At 36.3% G+C, this 24,291-nt stretch overlaps 1 protein-coding gene across 4 annotated transcripts in view; it reads left to right on the forward strand.

The window, feature by feature from the left end:
- Nucleotides 1-24,291, forward strand: part of APOOL (apolipoprotein O like) — a 92,111-nt gene that overhangs the window by 43,096 nt on the left and 24,724 nt on the right. For 3 of the 4 annotated variants that reach the window (XM_082377501.1, XM_082377503.1, XM_082377502.1), the window contains exons 3-6: nucleotides 12,954-13,073; nucleotides 15,978-16,032; nucleotides 17,509-17,607; nucleotides 23,670-23,761. In XM_082377501.1, the coding sequence (XP_082233627.1) occupies nucleotides 12,954-13,073; nucleotides 15,978-16,032; nucleotides 17,509-17,607; nucleotides 23,670-23,761 (366 nt within the window). Of the gene's footprint in view, nucleotides 1-10,091; nucleotides 10,180-12,953; nucleotides 13,074-15,977; nucleotides 16,033-17,508; nucleotides 17,608-23,669; nucleotides 23,762-24,291 lie in introns of all 4 variants that reach the window. The other variant, XM_082377504.1, reaches the window with a different exon arrangement.

The raw sequence follows: 24,291 nt of genomic DNA on the forward strand, positions 1-24,291 counted from the left end.
TGGTGAAGAGTCAGTTAAAATGTTTGGCCCATTTTTATTAGGTTGTTTGTTTTGTTATTATTGAGCTTTGAAAGTTTTTTATATATTCTGGATTTTCAGCCCTATATCAGGCATGTGTTTTGCAAATATTTTCTTCCAAACTGTGGCTTATCTCTTCCTTCTGTATTACTTTTTCATTGCTTCTGTAACAAACTACCATGAAATTAGTAATTTTAAACAGCAAAATTTTATTATAGTTTCTGTTAAGTTAGAATTCTAACACAGGTACACTGGGCTAAAGTCAAGATGTTGGCAGGGTTGCATTTCTTTCTGAAGGCTGTTGAGAAAATACATTTCCTTCATTTTATCAGCTTGTAGAGACTGGCCCACTTTCCTTGGTTTGTGGCCCAATTCCTCCATTTTCAAAGCCAGGAAAAGTAGTGTAAGTCATTCTCATGTCACATCACTCTGACCATGCTTCTATAGTCACATCTTCTCCTGGCATTACCATTCCACCTCCCTCTTCTACTTTTAATGTCTTATGATTACTTTGAACCCACCCAGATAATCCAGGAAAATCTTCCTATCTTAAGGTCACCTGATTAATGTTAATTACATATGCAACCTTAACTCCACTTTGCCATTGTAACATAACATATTCATGGCTTCCATAGATTAAGACATAAATGTCTTTGAGTGGGGAATCATTGTTCTGCACACATTACCTCCTTTTAAAAGTGTCTTTTGAGGAACAGAAAACTTTAATTTTATAAATTCCAATTTATCCATTTTTGAATTTATGGATTATTATTTTGCTGTCATGTCTAAGACATTTTTGCCTGATGAAAAGTCACAAGCATTTATTCATGTTTTAGTTGTTTTTCTTTTCTTACAATTAGTTGGGTTTTAGTATATTTAGAGTTGTGCGATCATTACTGCTAATTTTATTTTTTTTTAATTTTATTGGAGTATGGTTGATTTACCATGTTGTGTTACTTTCAAGTGTACAGCAAAGTGAATCAGTTATACAGATACATACATCCACTCTTTTTTAGATTCCTTTCCCATATAGGCCATTACAGACTATTGAGTAGAGTTCTCTGTGCTGTACAGTAGGTCCTTATTGGTTACCTATTTTATATATAGTAGTGTGTATATGTCAATCCCAATCTCCCAATTTATCCCTCCCCCACCCCTTGCCCGCTGGTAACCATAAAATTGTTTTCTACATCTGTAACTCTATTTCTGTTTTGTAGATAAGTTCATTTATACCTTTTTCTAGATTCCACATATAAGTGATATCATATGATACTTGTCTTTCTTTGTCTGACTTACTTCACTCAGTATGACAATCTCCAGGTCCATCCATGTTGTTGCAAATGGCATTATTTCATTCTTTTTAATGGCTGACTAATATTCCATTGTATATATGCACCAAATCTTCTTTATCCATTCCTCTGTTGATGGACATTTAGGTTGCTTCCATGTCCTGGCTATTGTAAATAGTGCTGCAATGAACATTGGGGTGCAGGTATCATTTTGAATTATGTTTTTCTTCAGATATACACCCAGGAGTGAGGTCGCTGGATCATATGGTAGCTCTATTTTAGTTTTTTAAAGAATCTCCCTACTGTTCTCCAGAGTGGCTATACCAATTTACATTCCCACCAATAGTGTAGGATGGTTCCCTTTGCTCCACACCCTCTCCAGCATTTATTATTTGTAGGTTTCATGATGATGGCCATTATAACCACTGTGAGGTGATACCTCATTGTAGTTTTGATTTCCATTTCTCTAATAATTAGTGATGTTGAGCATCTTTTCATGTGCTTTTCCATATGTATGTCTTCTTTGGAAAAATACCGATTTATATCTTTCACCCATTTTTTGATTAGGGTGTTTGTCTTTTTGATATTGAGCTCCATGAACTGTTTGTATATTTTGGAGATTAATCCCTTGTTGGTTGCTTCGTTTGCAAATATTTTCTCCCATTCTGAGGGTTGTCTTTTTGTTTTGTTTATGGTTTCCTTTGCTATGCAAAAGCTTTTAAGTTTAATTAGGTCCCATTTGTTTACTTTTGTTTTTATTTTCATTACTCTAGGAGGTGGAACCAAAATGATACTGCTGTGATTTATGTCAGAGTGTTCTGCCTATATTTTTGTCTAAGAGTTTTATAGTATCTAGCCTTACATTTAGGTCTTTAATACATTCTGAGTTTATTTTTGTGTATGGTGTTAGGAAGTGTTCTAATTTCATTTGTTTACATGTAGCTGTCCAGTCTTCCCAGCGCCACTTATTGAAGAGACTGTCTTTCCTCCATTGTGTATTCTTGCCTCCTTTATCATAGATTAGGTGACGATAGGTGCGTGGGTTTATCTCTCAGCTTTCTATCCTGTTCCACTGATCTATACTTCTGTTTTTGTGCCAGTACCATATTGTCTTGATTACTGTAGCTTTGTAGTATAGTCTGAAGTCAGGGAGCCTGATTCCTCCAGCTCCATTTTTCATTCTCAAGATTGCTTTTGCTATTCGGGGTCTTTTGTGTTTCCATACAAATTGCAAAATTTTTTGTTCTAGTTCTGTGAAAAATGCCCTTGGTAATTTGATAAGGATTGCATTGAATCTGTAGATTTCTTTGGGTAGTATAGTCATTTCCCAATATTCATTCCTCCATTCCAGGAACATGGTCTATCTCTCCATCAGTTTGTGTCATCTTTTATTTCTTTCATCAGTATCTTATAGTTTTCTAAGTACAGGTCTTTTGCCTCCTTAGGTAGGTTTATTCCTAGGTATTTTATTTTTTCTGATGCAATGATAAATGGGATTGTTTCTTTAATTTCTCTTTCTGAACTTTCATTGTTAGTGTGTAGGAATGCAAGAGATTTCTGTATATTAATTTTGTATCCTGCAACTTTACCACATTCATTGATGAACTCTAGTAGTTTTCTGGTAGCATCTTTAGGGTTTTCTATGTATAAAATCCTATCATCTCCAGAGATAGTTTTACTTCTTCTTTTCCAATTCAGATTCTTTTTGTTTCTTTTTCTTCTCTGATTGCCATGGCTAGGTCTTCCAAAACTATGTTGAATGAAAGCGAGAGTGGACATCCTGTCTTGTTCCTGATCTTAGAGGAAATGCTTTCAGTTTTTCACCATTGAGAATGATGTTTGCTGTGAGTTTGTCATGTATGGCCTTTATTATATTGAGGTAGGTTCCCTCTATGCCCACTTTCTGGAGAGTTTTTATCATAAATGGGTGTTAAATTTTGTCAAAAGCTTTTTCTGCATCTATTGAGTTGATCATATGTTTTTTCTTCTTCAATTTGTTAATAGGGTGCATCACGTTGATTGATTTGCGTGTGTTGAAGAATCTTTGCATCCCTGGGATAAATCCGACTTGATCATGGTGTATAATCTTTTTAATGTGTGGTTGGATTCGGTTTGGTAGTATTTTCTTGAGGAATTTTGCATCTATGTTCATCAGTGATATTGGCCTGTAATTTTCTTTTTTTGTGATACCGTTTTTGGTTTTGGTATCAGGGTGGTGGTGGCCTTGTAGAAGGAGCTTGGGTATGTTCCTTCCTCTAATTTTTTGGAAGCGTTTCAGAGGAGTAGGTGTTAAGTCTTCTCTAGATGTTTGATAGAATTCACCTGTGAAGCTATCAGGTCCTGGACTTTTGTTTGTTGGAAGATACTTAATCACAGTTTCAACTTCAGTACTTGTGATTGGTCTTTTCATATTTTCTATTTCTTCCTTGTTCAGTCTTGGAAGGTTGTACCTTCCTAAGAATTTGTCCATTTCTTCTAGGTTGTCCATTTTATTGGCATATAGTTGCTTGTAGTAGTCTCATGGTCCTTTGTATTTCTGTGCTGTCAGTTGTAACTTCTCCTTTTTCATTTCTAATTTTATTGATTTGAGTCCTCTCTCTTTTTTTCTTGATTAGTCTGGCTAAAGGTTTATCAATTTTGTTTATCTCTTCAAAGAACAAGCCTTTAGTTTCATTGATCTTTGTTTTCTTCATCTCTATTTCATTTATTTCTCCTCTGATCTTTATGATTTCTTTCCTTCTACTAACTTCAGGTTTTGTTTCTTCTCCTTTCTTTAGTTGCTTTAGGTGTAAGGACAGATTGTTTATTTGAGATTTTTGTTTATCTTGTTTCTTGAGATAAGATTGTATTGCTATAAACTTCCCTCTGAGAACTGCTTTTGCTGCATCCCATAGGTTTTGGGTCGTCATGTTTTCATTGTCATCTTTTTCTAGGTATTTTTTTTATTTCCTCTTTGATTTCTTCAGTCATCCATTGGTTATTTAGTAACATATTGTTTAGCCTCCACGTGTTTGTGTTTTTTACACTTTTTCCTGTAATTGATTTCTAATCTCATAGCGTTGTGGTCAGAAAAGATGCTTGATATGATTTCAGTTTTCTTAAATTTACCAAGGCTCAATTTGTGACCCATGGTGTGATCTATCCTGGAGAACGTTCCTGTGCACTTGGGAAGAAACTGTATTCTGCTGCTTTTGGATGGAATGTCTTATAAATATCAGTTAAGTCTATCTGGTCTAATGTGTCATTTAAGTCTTGTGTTTCCTTATTTATTTTCTGTCTGGATGATCTGTCCATTCATGTAAGTGGGGTGCTAAAGTCCCCCACTATTATTGTTTTACTGTTGATTTCCCCTTTTATGGCTGTTAGCCTTTGCCCTATGTATTGAGGTGCTCCTATGTTGGGTGCATATATATTTACAATTGTTATATCTTCTTCTTGGATTGATCCCTTGATCATTATGTAGTGTCCTTCCTTGTCCCTTGTAATAGTCTTTATTTTAAAGTCTGTATTGTCTGATATGAGTATTGCTACCCTAGCTTTCTTTTGATTTCCATTTGCATGGAATATCTTTTTCCATCCCCTCACTTTTAGTCTGTATGTGTCCCTAGGTTTGAAGTGGGTGTCTTGTAGACAGCCTATATACAGGTCTTGTTTGTGTATCCATTCAGCCAGTCTGTGTCCTTTGGTTGAAGCTTTTAATCCATTTACATTTAAGGTAATTATTGATATGTATGTTCCTACTGCCATTTTTTAAATTGTTTTGGGTTTGTTTTTTTGGTCTTTTTTCTTCCCTTCCTCTTTTGTTCTCTTCTCTTGTGGTTTGATGACCATCTTTAGTGTTGTGTTTGGGTTACTTATCTTTTTTGTGTGTATATCTATTGTAGATTTTTGATTTACATTTCCCATGAGGTTTTGATAAAGCAGCCTATATAGAGAAGGTTGTTTTAAGTTGGTGGTCTCTTAATTTCAAATACAATTCCCATTTCCTGCATTTGTATTCTCTTCTCACAGTTTCTCATTTTGATATCATATTTGTGTACAGATCATTTCCTGCTTTTACTATATGTTTGCCTTTACCAGTGAGCTTTCCCATTTGTAATTTCCCTGTTTCTAGTTGTGGCCTCTTTTTTTTTTTACTCTGCCTAGAGAAGTTCCTTTTGCATTTGTTGTATAGCTGGTTTGGTGGTGCTGCACTCTCTTAGCTTTTGCTTGTCTGTAAAGCTTTTGATTTCTCCTTCAAATCTGACCAAGAGCCTTGCTGGGTAGAGTATTCTTGGTTGTAGGTTTTTCCCTTTCATCACTTGAAATATAGCCTGCCCTTCTCTTCTGGCCTACAGAGCTTCTGCTGAAAAATCAGCTGATAACCTTCTGTGGATTCCCTTGTGTGTTATTTTTTGCTTTTTCCTTGCTGCTTTTAACATTTTTTCTTTGTATTTAATTTTTGTTAGTTTGAATAATATGTGCCTCTTTATGGTACTCCTTGGGTTTATCCGGTATGGGACTCTGCGCTTCCTGGACTTGGGTGAGTATTTCTTTTCCCATGTTAGGGAAGTTTTTGACTAGAATCTCTTCAAATATTTTCTCTGGCCCTTTTTCTTCTTCTTCTTCTTCTTCTGGGGCCCCTATAATTCGAACGTTGGTGCATTTAATGTTGTCCCAGAAGTCTCTGAGACTGTCCTCATTTCTTTTTGTTCTTTTTTCTTTATTGTGTTCTGCGGCAGTGATTTCCACCATTCTGCCTTCCAGCGCCCTTTCCCTTCTTTTGCCTCAGTTATTCTGCTATTGATTCCTTCTAGTGTATTTTTCATTTCAGTAATTGTATTTTTCATTTCTGTTTGTTTGTTCTTTAGTTCTTCTAGGTCTTTCTTAAACATCTTTGTATCTTCTTAATCTGTGCCTTCATTCTTTTTCTGAGATCTTGGATCATATTTAGTATCATTACTCTGAATTCTTTTTTAGATAGATTGCCTATCACCTCTCCATTTAGTTGTTCCTGTAGGTTTTTATCTTGCTCCTTTATCTGCAACATATTTGTCATCTCATTTTGTCAAACTTACTGTGTTTGTGGTCTCCTTTCTGCAGGCTGCAGGATTGTAGTTCCTGTTGCTTCTGGTGTCTGCCCCCTAGTGGGTGAGCTTGGTCCTGAGGCTTGTGCTCTTATCCCCTTGATACGTGATTTGACTGGTGGTATGGTGACCAGAGCCTGTCCTGGATATTGAGAGGGCCTCCCCTTTGTTCTGTGGTTGTCACTGCCCTGTCAGGGGCAGGGTCTGCTCCCTAATTGTTGGAGTAGATGTCTCCAGATCTTAGCTATGTTTCTCATCTGCTGTGCGAAGTGGGTGGGATTGGAGCACTCCCACTGGGAGAGAAGCCAATGTGTATTCCTTCTCTGGAGCTGTTCGCCTGTGAATGTGCTCTGTTGTGTCCCCTTTTGTCCATTGTGTGGGCTCACAAAGTACACTGTTGTTGGCACTGCTCTTGGTCCCACCTTAACTGTGGGTGTGCGAGCACTTGGCCGTAGTGACTCTCAAGCATTGTTTTCACCTGGTCACTCGCACAGATCCACTGAAGTCAGGTCCCAGGACTGCAGTAGTCGTGCACCTGGACCTGCTGTGGGAGCTATGGAGGCAGCTCAGACTCTGACCTGGCCCAATCCCCACGTGTACGTGCCCACAAAGCCCACAGCTGCTAAAGCCAGACCTGTCCCAGCTACAGGAGCACTTGTCCTTTTGGATGTTTCGCAGGCACTGAATTTAGGAAGCTGTCAGTGGAGGTGTAACTCCGTGGTTCACACAGCGCGAGGAGAGATTTCAGCTCTTCTTCCTTAGTCCCACGACCCCTGGGGCTCAGCTATGGTTTCAGCCCCACCTCTGCATGTGTTCCTCCCACTGGAGTCTGCTCCAGAGGTTGCTAGAGTACACGAGCCCATCAGGCAGGAAGGAGCCAAGGCAGCAATTGGGGTGAGCAGGCCACCCTGGTGGCAGGACGCTGGGGTAGCAATTGGAACGCGCTAGCCCGTCAGGCAGTGACCGGGGCGAGCAGGTTGCCCAGGCAGGGAGATGGGGGGGCAGGGAAGACGATTGCAGGGCCACATGTGCCAGCTCTGGCGGGAGCCCTCCCAAGTACTCATGGAGGCATGGGCTGGCACTTGAGGAGAAAGGCTGCAATGGGGGCCCCACCCACTGCGCATCACTCAACACGGGCACATTGCTTCTGTGGTGGTCCTGGCTTCCTCCATGAGCATTCCTGATTGTGGAGCTCCTCACTCCTGTCCCCTCAGGCTGTCTCCTCACAGCCAGCCGCAGCCCCCTCCCCTGGTCTGCTCTCCAAATCCCATGTTCCAGCACACAGCCCCTGTGTGCACCAGCAGACATCTGTCTCAGGCTGGGAAGTGCAGTGCTCTGGCACGGACCCTCTGTGTAGGTCTCACTGTCTTGCCTGCCACCAACCAGTTGCTGGGCTCCCTTCCAAGCTCCTGAAGCTCCCCTTCTGTCCCAGCTGATCTCCTCGCTCGTGAGGGGGCTTCCACAGACACGAGAACCTCTCCTCATCTTCAGCTCCCCACCAAGGGTGCAGGTCACAACCTGCTTCCTCTCCTCTTCCTTTTCCTTTCTTCTTTCTTTCATCCTACCTGGTTACGTGGGATCTTTCTTCTCCTTTTATGTGTCCGAGGTCCTCTGCTAGTGTTCAGCAGGTGCTCTGTGAGAATTGTTCCATTTGTAGATGTATTCTTGATGTGTTTGTGGGTAGAGATGAACTTCACGTCCTCCTACTCTTCTGCCATCTTGGAAAGCCCATTACTGCTAATTTTAGAAAAAATTCATCACTACAAAAAGAAAGCCCCTCCAAGAGAAAAAAAAAAAGAAAGAAAGAAAGGAAGGAAGGAAGAAAGAAAGAAAGAAAGAAAGCCTATACCCATTGTCATCACTTCGATTTCAGTCTCTCCTAAGCCCCTGATAACCACTAATCTGCTTTCTTTCTCTGTGGATATGCCTATGCTAGACATTGCATATAAGTAGAATCATATAATATGTGGCCTTTTGTGACTGACTTCTTTCAATTACCAAAATGTTTTCAAGTTTCATCCTTGTTATAGAATGTATTTGTATGTCATTTCCTTTTGTTGCTGAATAATAGTTCATTCTGTAAATACAGTAGGTGTTTATCCATGTATCAACTGATGGACATTAGGGTTATTTCCACTTTGGGGCTATTATGGCTGATACTTCTATGAACTTTGTTGTGTAAGTTTTGTGTCAACATGTGTTTTCATTTCTCTTGGGTATAAACCTAGGAGTGGAACTTCTGGTCCATATGGCAACTGTATCTTTAACCTTTTGAGGAACTGCCAGGCTGTTTCCAAAACAACTACACCATTTACAGTCTCATCAGCAGTGTATGAAGGTTCCAGTTTCTCCACATCTTTACCAACCCTTGTTATTGTCTCTCTTTTCTGATTATAGCAATCCTAGTAGGTGTGAAATGATACTTCATTGGAGTTTTGATTTGCATTTCCCTAATAAGTAATGATATCAAGCATTTTTTCATGTGCTTACTGGTAATTTGTACATCTTTGGAGAAATGTCTATTCAAATTCTTTGTCATTTTTTAAATTAGGTAATTCGTCTTTTTATTGTTGAATTGCAAGTGTTCTTTATATATTCCAGATACAAGTTCTTTATGAGATACATGATTTGTAAGTATTGTCCATGGGTTGCCCTTTTACTATATTGATGGTATCATTTGCAGCACAAGTTTTTAATTTTGATGAAGCCAATTTATTTTTATTTTTTTGCTTTTGTTGCTAGTGCTTCTGGTGTTGTATATAAGAAATCATCGCTTAACCCAAAGTCATGAAGATTTACCTTTATGTTTTCTTCTAAGAGTTGTATAATTTTAGCTCTTATATTTAGTTCTGAGATCCATTTTGAGTTAATATTTTGTATGTGGCATGAGGTAGGGGTCCAGCTTCTTTCTTTTGTATGTGAATATCCAGTTGTCCATGTACTGTTTGTTGAAAATACTATTCTTTCTCCATTGAATTTTCTTTGTTACCTTGTTGAAAATCAGTTGACCATAAATGCATGGGTTCATTTCTAGACTCAAAATTCTATTCCATTTATCTATATATCTATCTTTATAACAATACCATACTATTATTTTGTAAAAAGTTTTGAAATTGAGGAGTATGTGTCCTCCAATTTTGTTCTTCTTTTTCGAGATTGTTTTGGCTATTCTGTTTCCCTTTCACATCTGTATGAATTTTAGCATCAAATTTTCATTTTATGGGGAAATAAAAGGCAAGCAGGATTTTCATAGTGCTTCCTTCAAATCCGTGGATCAATTTGGGAAATATTGCCATTCTAATAATATTTAGCCTTCTAATCCAAGAACATGGGATGTCTGTGATGTCTTTCCATTTATTTACATCTTCTCTCTTTCTTTCAACATTTTTGTAGTTTTCAGTGTACAAGTCTTAAACTTCTTTGTTGAATGTATTCCTAAGTATTGTATTTTTCGATGCTATTTTAGATGGAATTGCTTTCTTAATTTCATTTTCAGATCACTTATTGCTAGTGTATAAAAATACAATTGATTTTTGTATATTGATCTTTTACCCTGCAACCTTACAGAATGTGTTTATTTGTTGTAGTAGGGGTTATGGGGGTTCCTTAGGATTTTCTATATACAAGGTCATGTCATCTGTGAATAGACATAGTTTTATTTATTCCTTTCCAATTTAGTGTCTTCTATTTCTTTTTCTTTTCTGAATGCACTGACTAGAACCTCCAGTAAAATGTTGAATAGAAGTGGTGAGAGTGGCATTTTGTATGTTTCTGATGTAAAGGAGAAAACATTCATTCTGTTACTAGTAAGTATGACTTAGCTGTGGGAGTTTTGTGTTAAGAGAACATATTCTGTATATTAGTCCTTTGAAATTTCCTAAGACTTTCAGTTCCTGAAATGGACCAGGGTGCAGTCAGTTTTTTATACATTTCCATTTGTGCTTGAAAATATTATGTATTTTGCAGTTGTTCAATGCACTGTGCTATATATGTCCGTGAGATCAAGCTTGTTGATTATATTTTTCTGTACCAGGAGTCAATAGAGTTTTTTCTTAAAAAGCCCTATAGTAAATATTTTAAACATATGCAACTCTGTCACATCATCTCAACTGCTGTTGTAGCACAAAAGCAGCCGTAGACAATACGTTAATGAATGAGTATAGCTGGTGACCCAGTAAAACTTGATTTACATAAACTGGTGACAAGTCCATGGGCTATAGTTTGCCCACTTCTGCTCATTACTATTAGTTTTTATTTTTGATCAACCATCATGGAGAATAAGTTAAACTTCCTCTATGATGGCGAATTTGTCTATTTCCCCTTGTTTCATGTATTTTGAGAATATATTAATAGATGCATACAAGTTTAAGAGTGTACTCTCCCTCATTATTTAAACTTTTTGTCTTAATATAGGCACTTGATCTCTAGTAATGATTTTTGTCTCAAAGTCTGTTTTGTCTAATATTAATATAGCTTATAGTAGCTTTCTTTTGGTGGCTCTTTGCCCAATATGTGTTTTTTATTCCTTTTTTTTCCCTAACCTTTCTAAATAGTTGTTTTAACAATGTCTTATAAACAACATGTTGGCTGTATTTTGTAAATGCAATCTCGTCATCTTTGGCTTTCAGCTAGATCATTTTATCCATTTGCATTTATTATAATTTTTGATATCTTTGGAACCATTTCTACCAAGTTTTTGTGGTTTTTGTTTTTCTTACCTCTTCTGTTCTTTTATTTCCTTTCTTTGCTTTATTTTTTCTCTTTTTTTTTTCTATAACAGAGTTTGTTAATTCTGCCTTCTTTTTATTTTCTTTTATTGGTCACCCTAGAAATTTTAACCTGCATTTATTTCAAGTCTCATCAGTATATTTACCCTCTGTCCAAACCATATTAAGAACCGAGAACATTTTAATTTCTGACATCCCTTCCTAACTTATACTATATTGATACTCAGGGATGTAGTTCTATTTTTAAACACATGCATAAAAATTATTATGTTATATATTCATTGTTTTAGTTTTACCCACATATTTACCACTTTCTTTGCTAATCATTCCTTCTTCCATCACAGACCTTCTCAATGGGAATATTTTTCTTCTGCCTTAAGTACATGTTTTAAAATTTCCCACTGAGGGTCATTTGGTTACACACTATCTTGGGTTTTGTCTGTCTGTGTCCTTACTTCTCCCCTCATTTTTGAAACAAAGATATTCTATTGAGTATATAATTCTCAGTTGAGTTACATTTTTTAGCGCATTGAAGATATTATATTGTGCCTTCCAGTGTTGTTTTTGAAAAGTCAAAGTTTATCTAATTTTTATTCCTTTGAAAGTAATCTGTCTTTTCTCTCTGGCTTTTTTTTTTTTTAATATCCCCTCTTTGTCCTTGGTGTTATAGAGTTTTACTATGACTTGTCTAATTGTGGATTACTTTTTATTTATCCTGTTTGGGATATGTTAGATTTCTGAACCTGTCAAGTGTTCATAAGTTCTGGAAAAATCTTGACTATTCTCTTCAAATATTACTTCTGCCCCATCTTTCTCCTTTCCTCTGGAACTCTGATTAGACATATATTAATATTTCTCACTCTATTATACGTATCTCTTTCATATTTTTTTTCATTTCTTTGCATAAAAATTTCTTTAGGTCTACTAATTCACAAAATCACTCAGCAACTGTAAACTGTATCCAATCTATCAAAACTTATCAATTGAGTTCTTTATTTGTTTTAATTTCCAGTTCTAGAAGTTCTCTTTCTCTTTATTTTCATTAGCTTTGGTAATTTTTGTAGTCTCTTGCTCTTAACTCAAATTTCCCCTTTTATTTCTCTAAAAATAAAAATATATGTATTTGATACCATATGTTCTATTATATACATTTTTTTGTGGCTCTGACTCTGCTCTTTGTTGTTCCTGCTAGCTCTTGTCCAGATGCTTCCTTGTGTTTTCTGATTTTGCTTCTTTGTGTTTTTTAATTTTTTGAAATTGTGGTCTCATATTTCTTGGGCCTTTATCTGTTGTAAATCTTTGAAGTCTGGGCAGCTTCCTCCAGAGAGGAGCTGTTCATTTGCTTCTGCCAAGCATCTGTGGGGGATACCAGCCTGGGAGCACCTTAAATGTATACTTAATTTGAGATTTCTTAGATTATCAAGATAGTTTTATGCTGCACATTATGAGTTCTCACTTGTGATTGCCAATTCTTAGGAAATATTTCTTTCCTCTCTACTCAGTGCCCAATCTTTGAGACAATCAGTTTTCCTAACAGTTCCTTGGAGTGAACTGTTTATTTCTAGTTCAACCTTAAATTGAGGATGCAGCACCTTGAGATGCCAATTTTATAGGCTCTCCAGTAAGATTGCCCACCTCAAGCTCATTCTGGGTTTTGTTTCCTGATCCCATACTCCATGAACCATCTGTTTTACAGCAAATGACATCAAGGTAAAAGCTGGTTTAGAATATATTTTATCAGCATTTTTAGTTGTTTTCAGTAGGAATGTTGATGAGGATTCTTATTCTGCCATACTGCTGGAAAAGGAAGTTCAGCTATTTTATATTTTTGACATGAATTTTTTTCCTTCTAGCTCCCCATATATACTGCACCACCTCTCCAGTCTAAATATGTTGATGAGCAGCCTGGTCATTTACAAATGGGCTTTGCGTCCATTCGCACTACAACTGCTCGTTATATTGGCTGGTGCAAGGTAAGTGAATTCTGATAGTGGTTTCATATCAGAGGGTTCTCATTTTATTACATAACAATTGTTCCAGTTATTCATTGATGTGTAACAAACTACCCCAAAACTTAGTGGTTTAAAACAGCAACTGTTCTATCTCATGATTTTGTGAGTCAGAAATTTAATCAGACTTTAGACAGCTGATTCTTCTGTTGCATGTGGTGTTGACAGAGGCCACCCAGTGGTATTCATCCGGTGAATGGGCTGATTAAGAGGGTCCAAGACAGCTTCATTCTCTTCACTGGCACCTTGTCACAGATGGCTAGAAGGCTGGGCTCAGCTGGGAATGTTGACTGAAGCATCTACACCTGGCCTCAGGTAGTCAGATAACTTACATGGACAGTTCAGGGCTCCTAGAGAAAATGTTGCAAGAGGCCTTAGTCAGAATTTGCCAAGCTTCTTACCTGTCTTCAGGTGTCCAGGAAGGTTACTTCTACAGCATTCTGTTGTTAAATCAAGTCATTAAGGCCAACCCAGTTTTTATGGGAGGGGAATTAGATACCATCTCTCAATATGAGTAGCAGCAAAGAATTTGTGGCCATATTTAATCTACTCTACCACTACTGCATAGATTAAAGTAGTTCATCAAGCATTTATGTCACATGGCATGTACAAAACATTGCTTGACCTTTTATATGAAGTTCTGATACTACTTCTGCATTGTTACTTATTTGGCTGAGTAAAATATTCACTTGTTAGGTTTAGTTCATAAGACCATTTTGGCTATAGTCAGCTATTGGGCAAAATAGAATTCACCTTATTTTAATACTTAGCCTTCAATCAGCATTATCCAGCAGCAGAGGGGTGGAGTAAGCTAGTACAATACTGCTGTTTCATAATCATAGCATCAACATAGATGTGTGCTAACATCAACATCTCCAGTGTCAGTGTCATAATGATAATGGTGGTACCATTGTTTTCATCATTCTGACCTAATAACCACACAACATTTCCTCAAATCTAACCTATCCAATTGTGAACCCTTGTGCTTTTTTTGTTTCTAATCCATTCTTTTTAAAAAGAAAATTTTAACGGTCTTATGAAATATCAAATCTGTGAACTCTGGTCATTTCAGATATTTCAAACATCTGATGAATACATGGTGTTATTTTTTTTAAATTTGTGCCTGTCAAACAATTCTAATAGACTTTTATAATTCTAATAATACACTTTTAATAGTTTGACTAGTTGTACTACACACTATTAATAGTTTGGTCTCAGCAGGAAATAGCTTAACTAATTAGGGTCTGAGTCATGCCTCTGAGGCTGTATGCCAACAGCTGGATGATTCAGACTGAAGTCTCTTGACACCTAATTTTCCATAGTGTTCTCAAAGTTGTTTTCAGTGAGGTTAATTGTTCCTGTGAGATCTTTAAATTGATATTGTTACTATCACCCAATTTAAGACTAAAAGGACTTTTTACTCTGTTAATATGCTGAAATGAATAGATTGAAGAAGGGCGCTTCCAAATGCATTTCATCTTCAATGTAAACATTTCCTCTCTAATGTTCTCCTTAAAATGTAATCTATTCTTTAAAAATTACCTCCGGCTCAAATTACATTCTGCATTAAACTTAGAATCATGTAGGGCAAATTCAATTTCTATTCCTACTCCTTAGTGTTTCGAAATTTAGGTAGCAGTGACCTCCAGTGGTAAAAGTGAATTCCTAAACATAGCTAAGGAAAATTTCCCCAAAGTTTTCTTCCTCAACAGTTACATTATTCCCAATCAACTGATCAGTAAGCATTATAACTTTGAGGTGAAATTTTCTCAAGAGACAGTCCCCAAGGAGAAGTAGCTCAGTGGCGGTTAGGGTCTGTGTTGTTTTGTACAGCTTTAAACCATGATGAACAGGATGAACTTCTGCATGTGATCATCATGAAAGTATCTGTCTGAGATAAAGTTACTAATACCAAGGTATATCAATAGCAATAATTTAATTCTTTCCTATCTAATATAATCATTTCTATTGTCTTTGCTTTGAAAATCTCTTTTGTTGTTTTTATCCCATGGTTTCATAGCAGCTAGTTCAGAGATGGAGACCACATATTTAGACTGTGTTTTCTAGTTTTATCAATAGAGTACAGCATGACTATGGGCAATTACTATGGGTAAATTATTCCATGCCTTCATTTTTCTTCTGATGTACTTAAGATAGTACATATCAAAAAATATGCTTAACAATGTTTCTTGCATTAAAATAAATAGTTAGAAACAGGTAAAAAGAATCATTTGATTTAAAGCTTTAATCCCTTCAGTGGGCTAATATAATCTTGATTTGCAGATAATTTATGTTCCTGTTGAAAACAAGATGGACACTAGTCTGTGTAGGATGATTTCTATTCTAAGATAAATGTCTTATTTAGATTTATTTTTCTTATTCTAATGAACACTAAGAAAAAGGGAGAAGATGAAGCACTTTTCTTTAGGCTTTTTGTTGTTTTCTCCACAAATCGTTATTTTGTTGCTGCCACATCTTTATTAATCAGATGTTGCTTCTAAGCTGAAATATACCTCTCTTCATGCTTCTAAAAATTTCCATTCATTTTTCTACACTATCATAAAATAAGATGATAAATCTTTGTACTTCTGTAATAGCTTTTCTGTGAGCTGCTCTGATTATTTTATTGGCATTACTTTACCCATTTATATGAGGAATATAGCAAACAAGTATTATCCATGTTAAATAGAATGAAAAGCAAGAAGTGAAGAGAAGCTAAGTTCAACAAGTGTCCACATAGAGAAGAAACAGGAAAACTAGATTTAGATTTTGGTGCAATTTCATATAATCTCAAAGATGTGGGCTATTTGACCTAATTATCAACATCTTCAAAAATGCAGATGTCCTTTTTTCCCCCTTTTTACTTAGGGTGTTTATGTCTTCGTGAAATATGGGATAATGGATACAGTACAATTTGGAAAAGGTAGGTTGAGTGAACTGTCTATAATTAGAAATGTTCTATTGTCTTTTTAACTTGCAAGGTTTAAATGTGAGAAAAATAAACTTGGTATGTTACCATTATCATGTTTTACCAACTCAGAAGATACTCTATATAGCAGTTTATGATAATAATAACAAAGCAATAGTATCCATTATTTATTTAGCAATTATTATATGTTGAGGCATTATGATGAGCATCTAATTTTATTTTGTAGCAAATTTCTGGATGTTGGTATTATAATGACTCCCATTCTACAGATGAGGAAACTGGGGTTTAGAAGGGTTAAGTAGATTACCAAGGTGTAAGTGGCAACACCTGGACTCAAACTGGCTGTTTTAGGTACAAAACTCATATTGTATACTCATACAGCATAAATTAAACATATATCTCCATTGTTATTAATTAGTTTAAATAAGTACTATTTGCTGTTAAAATACGTAGTATTTTGCTGTTGGTTGCTAGGAAACACGATATCAATTAGTCACCCTAGAATATTTGAGCTAATGTTGGAAAACAATTGTATTTGATTTGTTAGTTTGATAATGGTGTTTGGCATCAGGTATAGCTCCCTAATATTTTTTTAGCCTAAGCCAGTTGTCAAAATAAATGTGTATTGGGGGACAGAAAGAACACCTAAAATTTTAAATGCCTCTGTGATGTTGATGACCTGTATGTATTATCATTATTTAATGTGTGTAAGAATTAATTCCAATTAATTCCAAATTATATTCCTCATCAACCTTGAGGAGTATGATTAAATTCCATTAAATAAATAATTAATAATTAAATAAATAATTATGATAGAAGAGTGTGTTTTTTGGATTGCATGGAACCAGAAACCATTTAAATTTATAAAAAGCCAAGAAATTTGGACCTCTGCTCCCTTTCCATCTATTTTTTGTCTAGACTCACTTCTCATTCTGATCATTGGTTTTAACCAAGAGCAACGGCTTCTCTGAGTTTACTGGGGAGTAGTGGCAAGCAGAGTGATAGCTGCATGTTTCCCTAGACTGTTATTCAAAGTTTCCTGCTAAAGTATCTATTTCAATTCTTACTAGATCCTACCAATGTTTGAACAGATAAGGCCAGAAGCATTTCCATTATAAGAATATAATACATACACAATGAGGAATTTGCTTTATAGTAATCCATCTTAATCCATATAATGCTAGTGTACACTCTAGCATTATATTTCATTAAAGTATAATAATCGCCTGTATTAAGAAAACAAATACCATTAAATCAGCTGTGGAAGGAAGATTTTATTTTGTAACAAGTAACTATTAACAACTGGCTTTTTAAGTTGCTGCTCAAATCATTATTTTGTGTAGTTCTTTTGAAGAATGTTTAAACCATCTGCTATTATCTTAGCAAATCTCTAACTTTTCTTCATCATACCTATATAGAATGCTCAATTATAGTAAGTTATTTATATTAATTTTTAAATGATTTCTTGAGATGCATATGTCTATTTGAAGAATCCACCTCGAGATTTTCTTCCGAAAATTGGAGTGATTACAGTTTCAGGATTGGCAGGCTTCATTTCAGCAAGAAAAGGTAGGGTTAAAAATATATATTCTCTCTTTTAATGCCATTATATTAATTTCTGAATTTATTTATATAAACAGTTTAAGCACAGTGTACAGTAAGTCCCCTATATATGAAACTTCAAGTTGCAAACTTTCAGAGATGCGAACGTGCATTCGCATGTCCAATCATGTAAGTTAGTTCACGTGTCTGGCATTGCTAAGAAGCACCAAGTGATTACGATGGAAATAATAGTGAAAATAATTGAGAGAGTGGAGTGAGGCGAAAAGATGGTAGACGTCACTCGTTCTTATAACATGAATCATTCAACCATCAACAAGATTCTAAAGAACAAGAACAAGAACAAGATCGTGGAACATGTGAAGTCTGCTGTGCCAGTGATGTGGACAATAATATCAAAGAAACGTGGAAAAGTGATGGAGGACATGGTGAAACTTCTCAGTGTGTGGATGCAGGATCAGCATCAGCGTTAAGTCCCACTCAGCTTAATGCTGGTTCAAGGGGAAGGTAACAGCCTTTATAAAGACTTGAAGAAGAAACACAGCAAAGAATCAGAGGGCCCATCTTTTAATGCCAGCCATGGCTGGCTTCATCAGTTCAAGGCTAGAGCCAACATTTACAACGTAAAAGTAAGTAGTGAGGCCGTGAGTGCAGATATGGTAGCTGCCTGGGAATTTCCTAAAATGCTTCGGGAAATTATTGATGAAGACGTGTATTTACCCGAGCAGGTTTTTAATGTGGATCAGACAGGACTGTACTGGAAGAGGATGCCAGACCAAAGTTATATCAGCAAGGAAGAAAAGTTGATGCCAGGCTATAAAGCAGCAAAGGATAGGCTAACTCTGTTGTTTGGTGGCAGTGCCTCTGGCAGGATGAAGCTGAAGCCTCTCTTAGTTTATCATTCAGAGAACCCAAGAGCCCTTTAAAACAGCCAAGGGCTCTCTTCCTATTGTGTGGAAGAGTAACCCCAAAGCCTGGGTTACAGAGGCCATTTTCCAGGACTGCTTTTTCCACCACTTTATTCTGGAGGTAGGGAAATATTGCTTGGAGAAGGACGTCCCATTCAACATTCTTTTGCTGCTCGACAGTGCTCCAGGCCACCCTCCATTCATGGACGACTTTCATCCCAATGTCAAAGTAGTGCATCTGCCACCGAATACTACATTGCTCATCCAACCTATGGACCAGGGAGTTATAGCGACTTTCAAGAAATATTATTTACGTCACACTTTTCGTCAGGAAGTAAAGGCAAGTGACGAATCAGGAACAACCTTGCGACAATTTTGGGAGGACTATAACATCTACAAAACCATAAAAAACATTGACTTTGCTTGGCGTGAGGTTACGGCCATCACCATGAATGGGGTTTGGAAGAACCTTTGCCCGCAGTTTGTTCACGATTTTCGTGGATTTGAGAAGGTGGATGAGGAGTCCAAAGAGGTCTTCAGCAACTTATTGACCCTCAGCTAGAAGCTGGAGCTAGATCTGCAAGAGGACGACATCATTGAACTCCTTTCTGTGCAACATGAGGAGCTTAGTAATGAAGACCTGATGGAATTGGAGGCCCAGAGAAAGGAAAGGATGAAGAGAGACAAGAGGAAGAAGTAACTGAAGAACTGAAGAGATTCACGACACAGGAAATGGCAAGGGGATTTTCTTAGTTTTTGAGGCACAGGACCCTAACGTAGAATGGTACACAAAGGTTGCAGCAGCCATTCAGAATGCAATCCAGTGCTACAGTGTCATCTGTGACGAGAAAAAAAGAGCTACTACCCAGACATCACTGGATCGTTTCTTTTAGAGGGTAGATAGAAATGAATCCAGCAAGGAACCAGAACCTGTGCCATCAACGTCAGGCATGAGTGAAATTGCAGCTTGCCCTCCATCTCCTATTGCTGATGATCCTTCAGCTCTACATCTCCCATTTCCTCTCCCTCCTCCAGTCAGTGACTCTTCTTGCTTGTTCACTCGATGCCAGCCCCTGTATGCCAGCTGTTGTACTGTACTACTGTACTTTTCAAGGTACTGTAAGATTAAAATTTTAAAAAATTCTTTGTGTTTGTTTTTTATGTATTATTTGTGTGAAAAGTATTATAAACCTATTACAGTACAGTACTATATAGCTGATTGTGTTAGTTGGGTACCTAGGACTAACTTTGTTGGACTTACAAACAAATTGGACTTATGAACACGCTCTTGGAATGGAACTCGTTTGTATGTAGGGGACTTACTGTACCACTCTTCTGATTCAGGGAACATTTTCTATTAGTGTAGTGAACTGCTTACCAGTCAGGTTCCCAGATGCCAGCCAATGGCCAGTCTTGTAAGCATGCCTTTCTAACAATGGCAGTCTTGGGCATATGTTAACTCTTTCCTGCACATCACTAAATAACTCTTTCATAAGCACATGGTGAATTTTGTATTTGCCCATCTTCCATCTCTGGGTATAGAAATCTCTCTCAGTAGGATTACTGCCTCCCCTCCTCACCTAAGCCCTTACTAAGCTGGTGCAGTTCTCTGGTCAGTAGCCATTTGGGGCACCTTCCATTCATCCTCTGTCCCCAGTGGCAGTCATTGTCCCCAAATTAAATTACATGTTGTTGCAAGTCACAGCTCTGAACCAACCTGGAATCTGACATCAGATACATTATGGTTGGTTTGCCCAGCTTTAGTCCTTAAAGTAGCCTTAACCCAAGTACACCTAATCAGATACAAAACCTCTGAATTATAAGAACATTCCAGCATTCTAACTCTAGCCCATATATCTTATCCCAATAGACCTTCCCTATAGCTAGTATTAATCATAGCTTGTATCATATTTTTTATTCTAACACTATATGCAACTTCTAATTGAATACATGTTATAAATTATTCATTAGGAAAGACATTGAAAATCAGGATCACCACATGTAACAATAAGAGAAAGAATTAAATTTTGAATGAAACTGGCCAAAGCATATTACTCAGTTCTCAGTGAGAAACTCATAATCCACTTGTAAGAGAAAATGTTCCTTAGGTCATTCACAATGACTCCAAGTGTCAGAGCTAGAATAATCTAACCCAGTATTTTTCAAATTACAGAGCTCAGTTTATAAGTAGGTAGTGAAATAAATATGGTGACTCTCAGGAAGCATTTTATTAAAAAATAAAATAGAGGACAATAGCAAATATCAGAGTGTTTTGTACTCAGTATGGATAAATATTGTGAAACTTCTGTTTCAGTGGAGTGTGTATGTGTGTGTGTGAAAGAGAGAAACAGACAGAGACAGAAACAGAGAGAGAGAGAGGTCATAATGTAAAATTTGTTCTTTAGTATGAGTCATGGTCAAAAATGTATGAAATATGTTGGTTTAGTCTAATCCTATAATGCTACAGCTAGAGGTCCAGAGAAAGGAAATCATTCAATGATTTCATAGTACATATTACATAGCTAGTTAGTGTCTATGTCTAGAGTCCCTTTCTACTTATGGGAGTAGGGCTATTGAACCCAAATGAAATTTATTTTCTTGTAAACTGGCCTTTCATATCAAGTAAAGAGAGGATGAATGTAAGTCTTTTTAATATTGAAAATAATAACAAAGACGTGGTGTGTGTGAGAAATATTCCATTGTGTGTGTGTGTATATATATATATATGTATGCAATGGAATATTACTCAGCCATAAAAAAGAATGAAATAATGCCATTTGCAGCAACATGGATGGACCTAGAGATTATCATACTAAGTGAAGTAAGTCAGACGGAGAAAGACAGATATCATATGATATCACTTATATGTGGAATCTAAAAAAAATATGTAAATGAACTTATTTACAAAACAGAAATAGACTTACAGACATAGAAAACAAACTTACGGTTACCAAAGGGGATGGCGGAGGTGGGGGTGTAGGGAGGTAAATTAGGAGTTTGGGATTAACAGATACATACTACTATATGTAAAATAAACAATAAGGACCTACTATATAACACAGAGAACTATATTCAATATCTTGTAATAACCTATAATGGAAAAGAATCTGAAAGAGAATATATATAACTGAATCACTTTGCTGTACACCTGAAACTAACACAGCATTGTAAATTAACTATACTTCAATTTTAACACATTATTGACTGGGGGATTTTCGCAGAAACTGATGCCTGTGGCCATAATACATCTCTGGTCAAAAATGTGTTAAAATGGTTCAAAAAAGTATAGCAACTACAAAAAAAGTAAATAAAAAATAAAATAAGATGACACATCAAGGAAAAACTGACACCTTCCAAGTTTAGGAGCAGCACAATTAGGGGAATTTGGCTGAGTCAAGGAAACCTACATTAAGGGATGCTAGGTCAGTAAAATCAAGAACCAAACTACAGATACTAGAATAATAGTGAGCAAGACATATTTTAATATAGCTAGACCCTCTTTCCCAGTATCACAAAAACCTGTCAATATCTAAAGGAAAGCTACAGTAAAGGTTGAAGCAGCCTATCTACCCACCTCCCTCAATGCTCAGTCTGTTGTAGACATGACTGTAGAAGGCCTCCTTACTAATAGTTAAACCAGACAGAGAAATACATCTTGTTTTTACCTACCCTAAACTGTAAAGTTGCCTGCAAACATTGCCAGGTATTTTTCACCATAGTCTTTACTGATATACCAGATAGGGTGTCTCATTTTTAAATTAAGGGTTGTAAGAGCTGTTCCAGAAAATAAAAGTACTTACCCTAATTAGAAATCCCATCATCTAATTGTCCAGATCACATTTACAGTCCAGGGTACCCAGATAAGCATTTAAAATACATATTGTTTTCAACCAACAGTCTGTTGGAACTAAGCTATGGCTTAGAGTGGTGGGTTTCACACTATTCTGTAGAACCTAGGGTTCCATGGAAGTGTTTAGGGGTTGTATAGGGATAAGGGAAAAGCCGTGTAGGTAGGGCTTGATAATGAGCTTCACTCCCTCAGGCTAACCAGAGTAGCTTCAAGTCTACTTGAAGGTTTTATATATGAAGTTTTATATATGAAGTTCCAGGTGAGATTCTATTTGAAAGACTTTTTTCAAGGATTTTGCTATTTAAAAAAAAAAGTTTGAAAATGACTCAGATGCTTAGTTAAGGCACTTTTGGAAATGAATGAATTATTGCAAGTTATTTGCAATTTTTTTAACTTTTTATTTTATATTGGAGTACAATTGATTAACAATGTTGTGTTAGTTTTAGGTGTACAACAAAGTGTTTCAGTTTTACATATACATGTATCTATTATTTTTCAATTTCTTTTCTCAATTAGGTTATTAACAGAATATTGAGCAGAGTTCCTTCTGCTATACAGTAAGTCCTTGTTGGTTATCCATTTTAAATACAGTGTTGATGTGTACAAGTCAATCCCAAGCTCCCTATCTCTCCCCACTACCCATCCCCTCCCGGTAACCATAAGTTTGTTCTCCAAGTCTGTGAGTCTGTTTCTGTTTTGTAAATAAGCTCATTTGTGTCATTTTTTTTAGATTCTGCATATAAGTGACATCTTATGATATTTCTCCTTCTCTATTAAATTATTACTTTAGTATTCGAAATCAGTGACACGAAGGAGTTATGTCCCTTTTAAAATCCTTAGCTGATTAGTTAGTTGGATCCTTTAGCTATCTAAGGACTTAATCAAAAAAGGATCTCTGAAGAGTCCATTTCAGTTTAACATGGTGTCACAAACATGGTAGTTGATTAATTCTCTATATCATCATGCTTTATTAGATACTTGAAAAAAATGTGGTTACAACTCTGGGTTTCTTAGGACATGAAAAAATACCTAGTTTTTAAAAAGAAGAAAATCATCAACCCCTTTTGTGTAGGTAATTATCAATGTTAGATTGAGAATACTTTTCTTAAATTGGACATGACAACTAAGGAGTATTAATTGAACTGTAATACTTAAGGACATTTTACCTATCATCTTGATTGGTATTATTACCTAAAGAAAATTTAACATAGGGTGATGGCTTAAAGAGGAACAAAGAAAGCATGAAAGTTATAAAAGCATCAAGTCTCTGGTAGCATCTGTTTGGAGTTTAATAGTTTGTTTGAATATCATAGGTTCTAGGTTTAAGAGAATTGCTTATCCACTGGGACTGGCCACTTTAGGAGCAACTGTTTGCTACCCTGTTCAATCAGTAATAATTGCAAAGGTAAGTTCTTTTTAAGCGATAGCTTCATTTCAGTACTTGTTTAAACTCTCAGTGTGACAATGTTTAAATGTCATACAGCACCTGCAACATTTAATTTTCAGAGAAATATGGTTGGTATTCTCTTATGTTGGCAAAATCACATTAACATCTCAGCGTGGTAAATGCCATGGTTGATTACATGATTATCACAAATAAATAGGATGAATTTGTTTAAATGTAATTCAAGGAAGTAAATGCTGATTTGAGGTTTAAGTTCAGAGACAGTGAATTGGAATTTATGGGGAGAAATACTGCTCCATTGTTGAGCTGTGTAAAATTCAGTTTTTAATTAACAGAAAATTATACCTGCTGGCAGTTGTCAGTTCAGCAGATTAACATAATGCAAGAAATAACCAACTGATAGAAAACAGAGGCTTCTGAGGATTAAAAAAAATACATACACATATGCACACTCAATTTTGAAATCCATATTATAGTTGTTTGGTCATTTTCTTGTGAGTTTACCCTACAAATCCAAAGATTCTCCTAAT

Source organism: Balaenoptera borealis, assembly GCF_965194805.1.
Source record: "Balaenoptera borealis genome assembly, chromosome: X".
NCBI classification, from domain to species: Eukaryota; Metazoa; Chordata; class Mammalia; order Artiodactyla; family Balaenopteridae; genus Balaenoptera; species Balaenoptera borealis.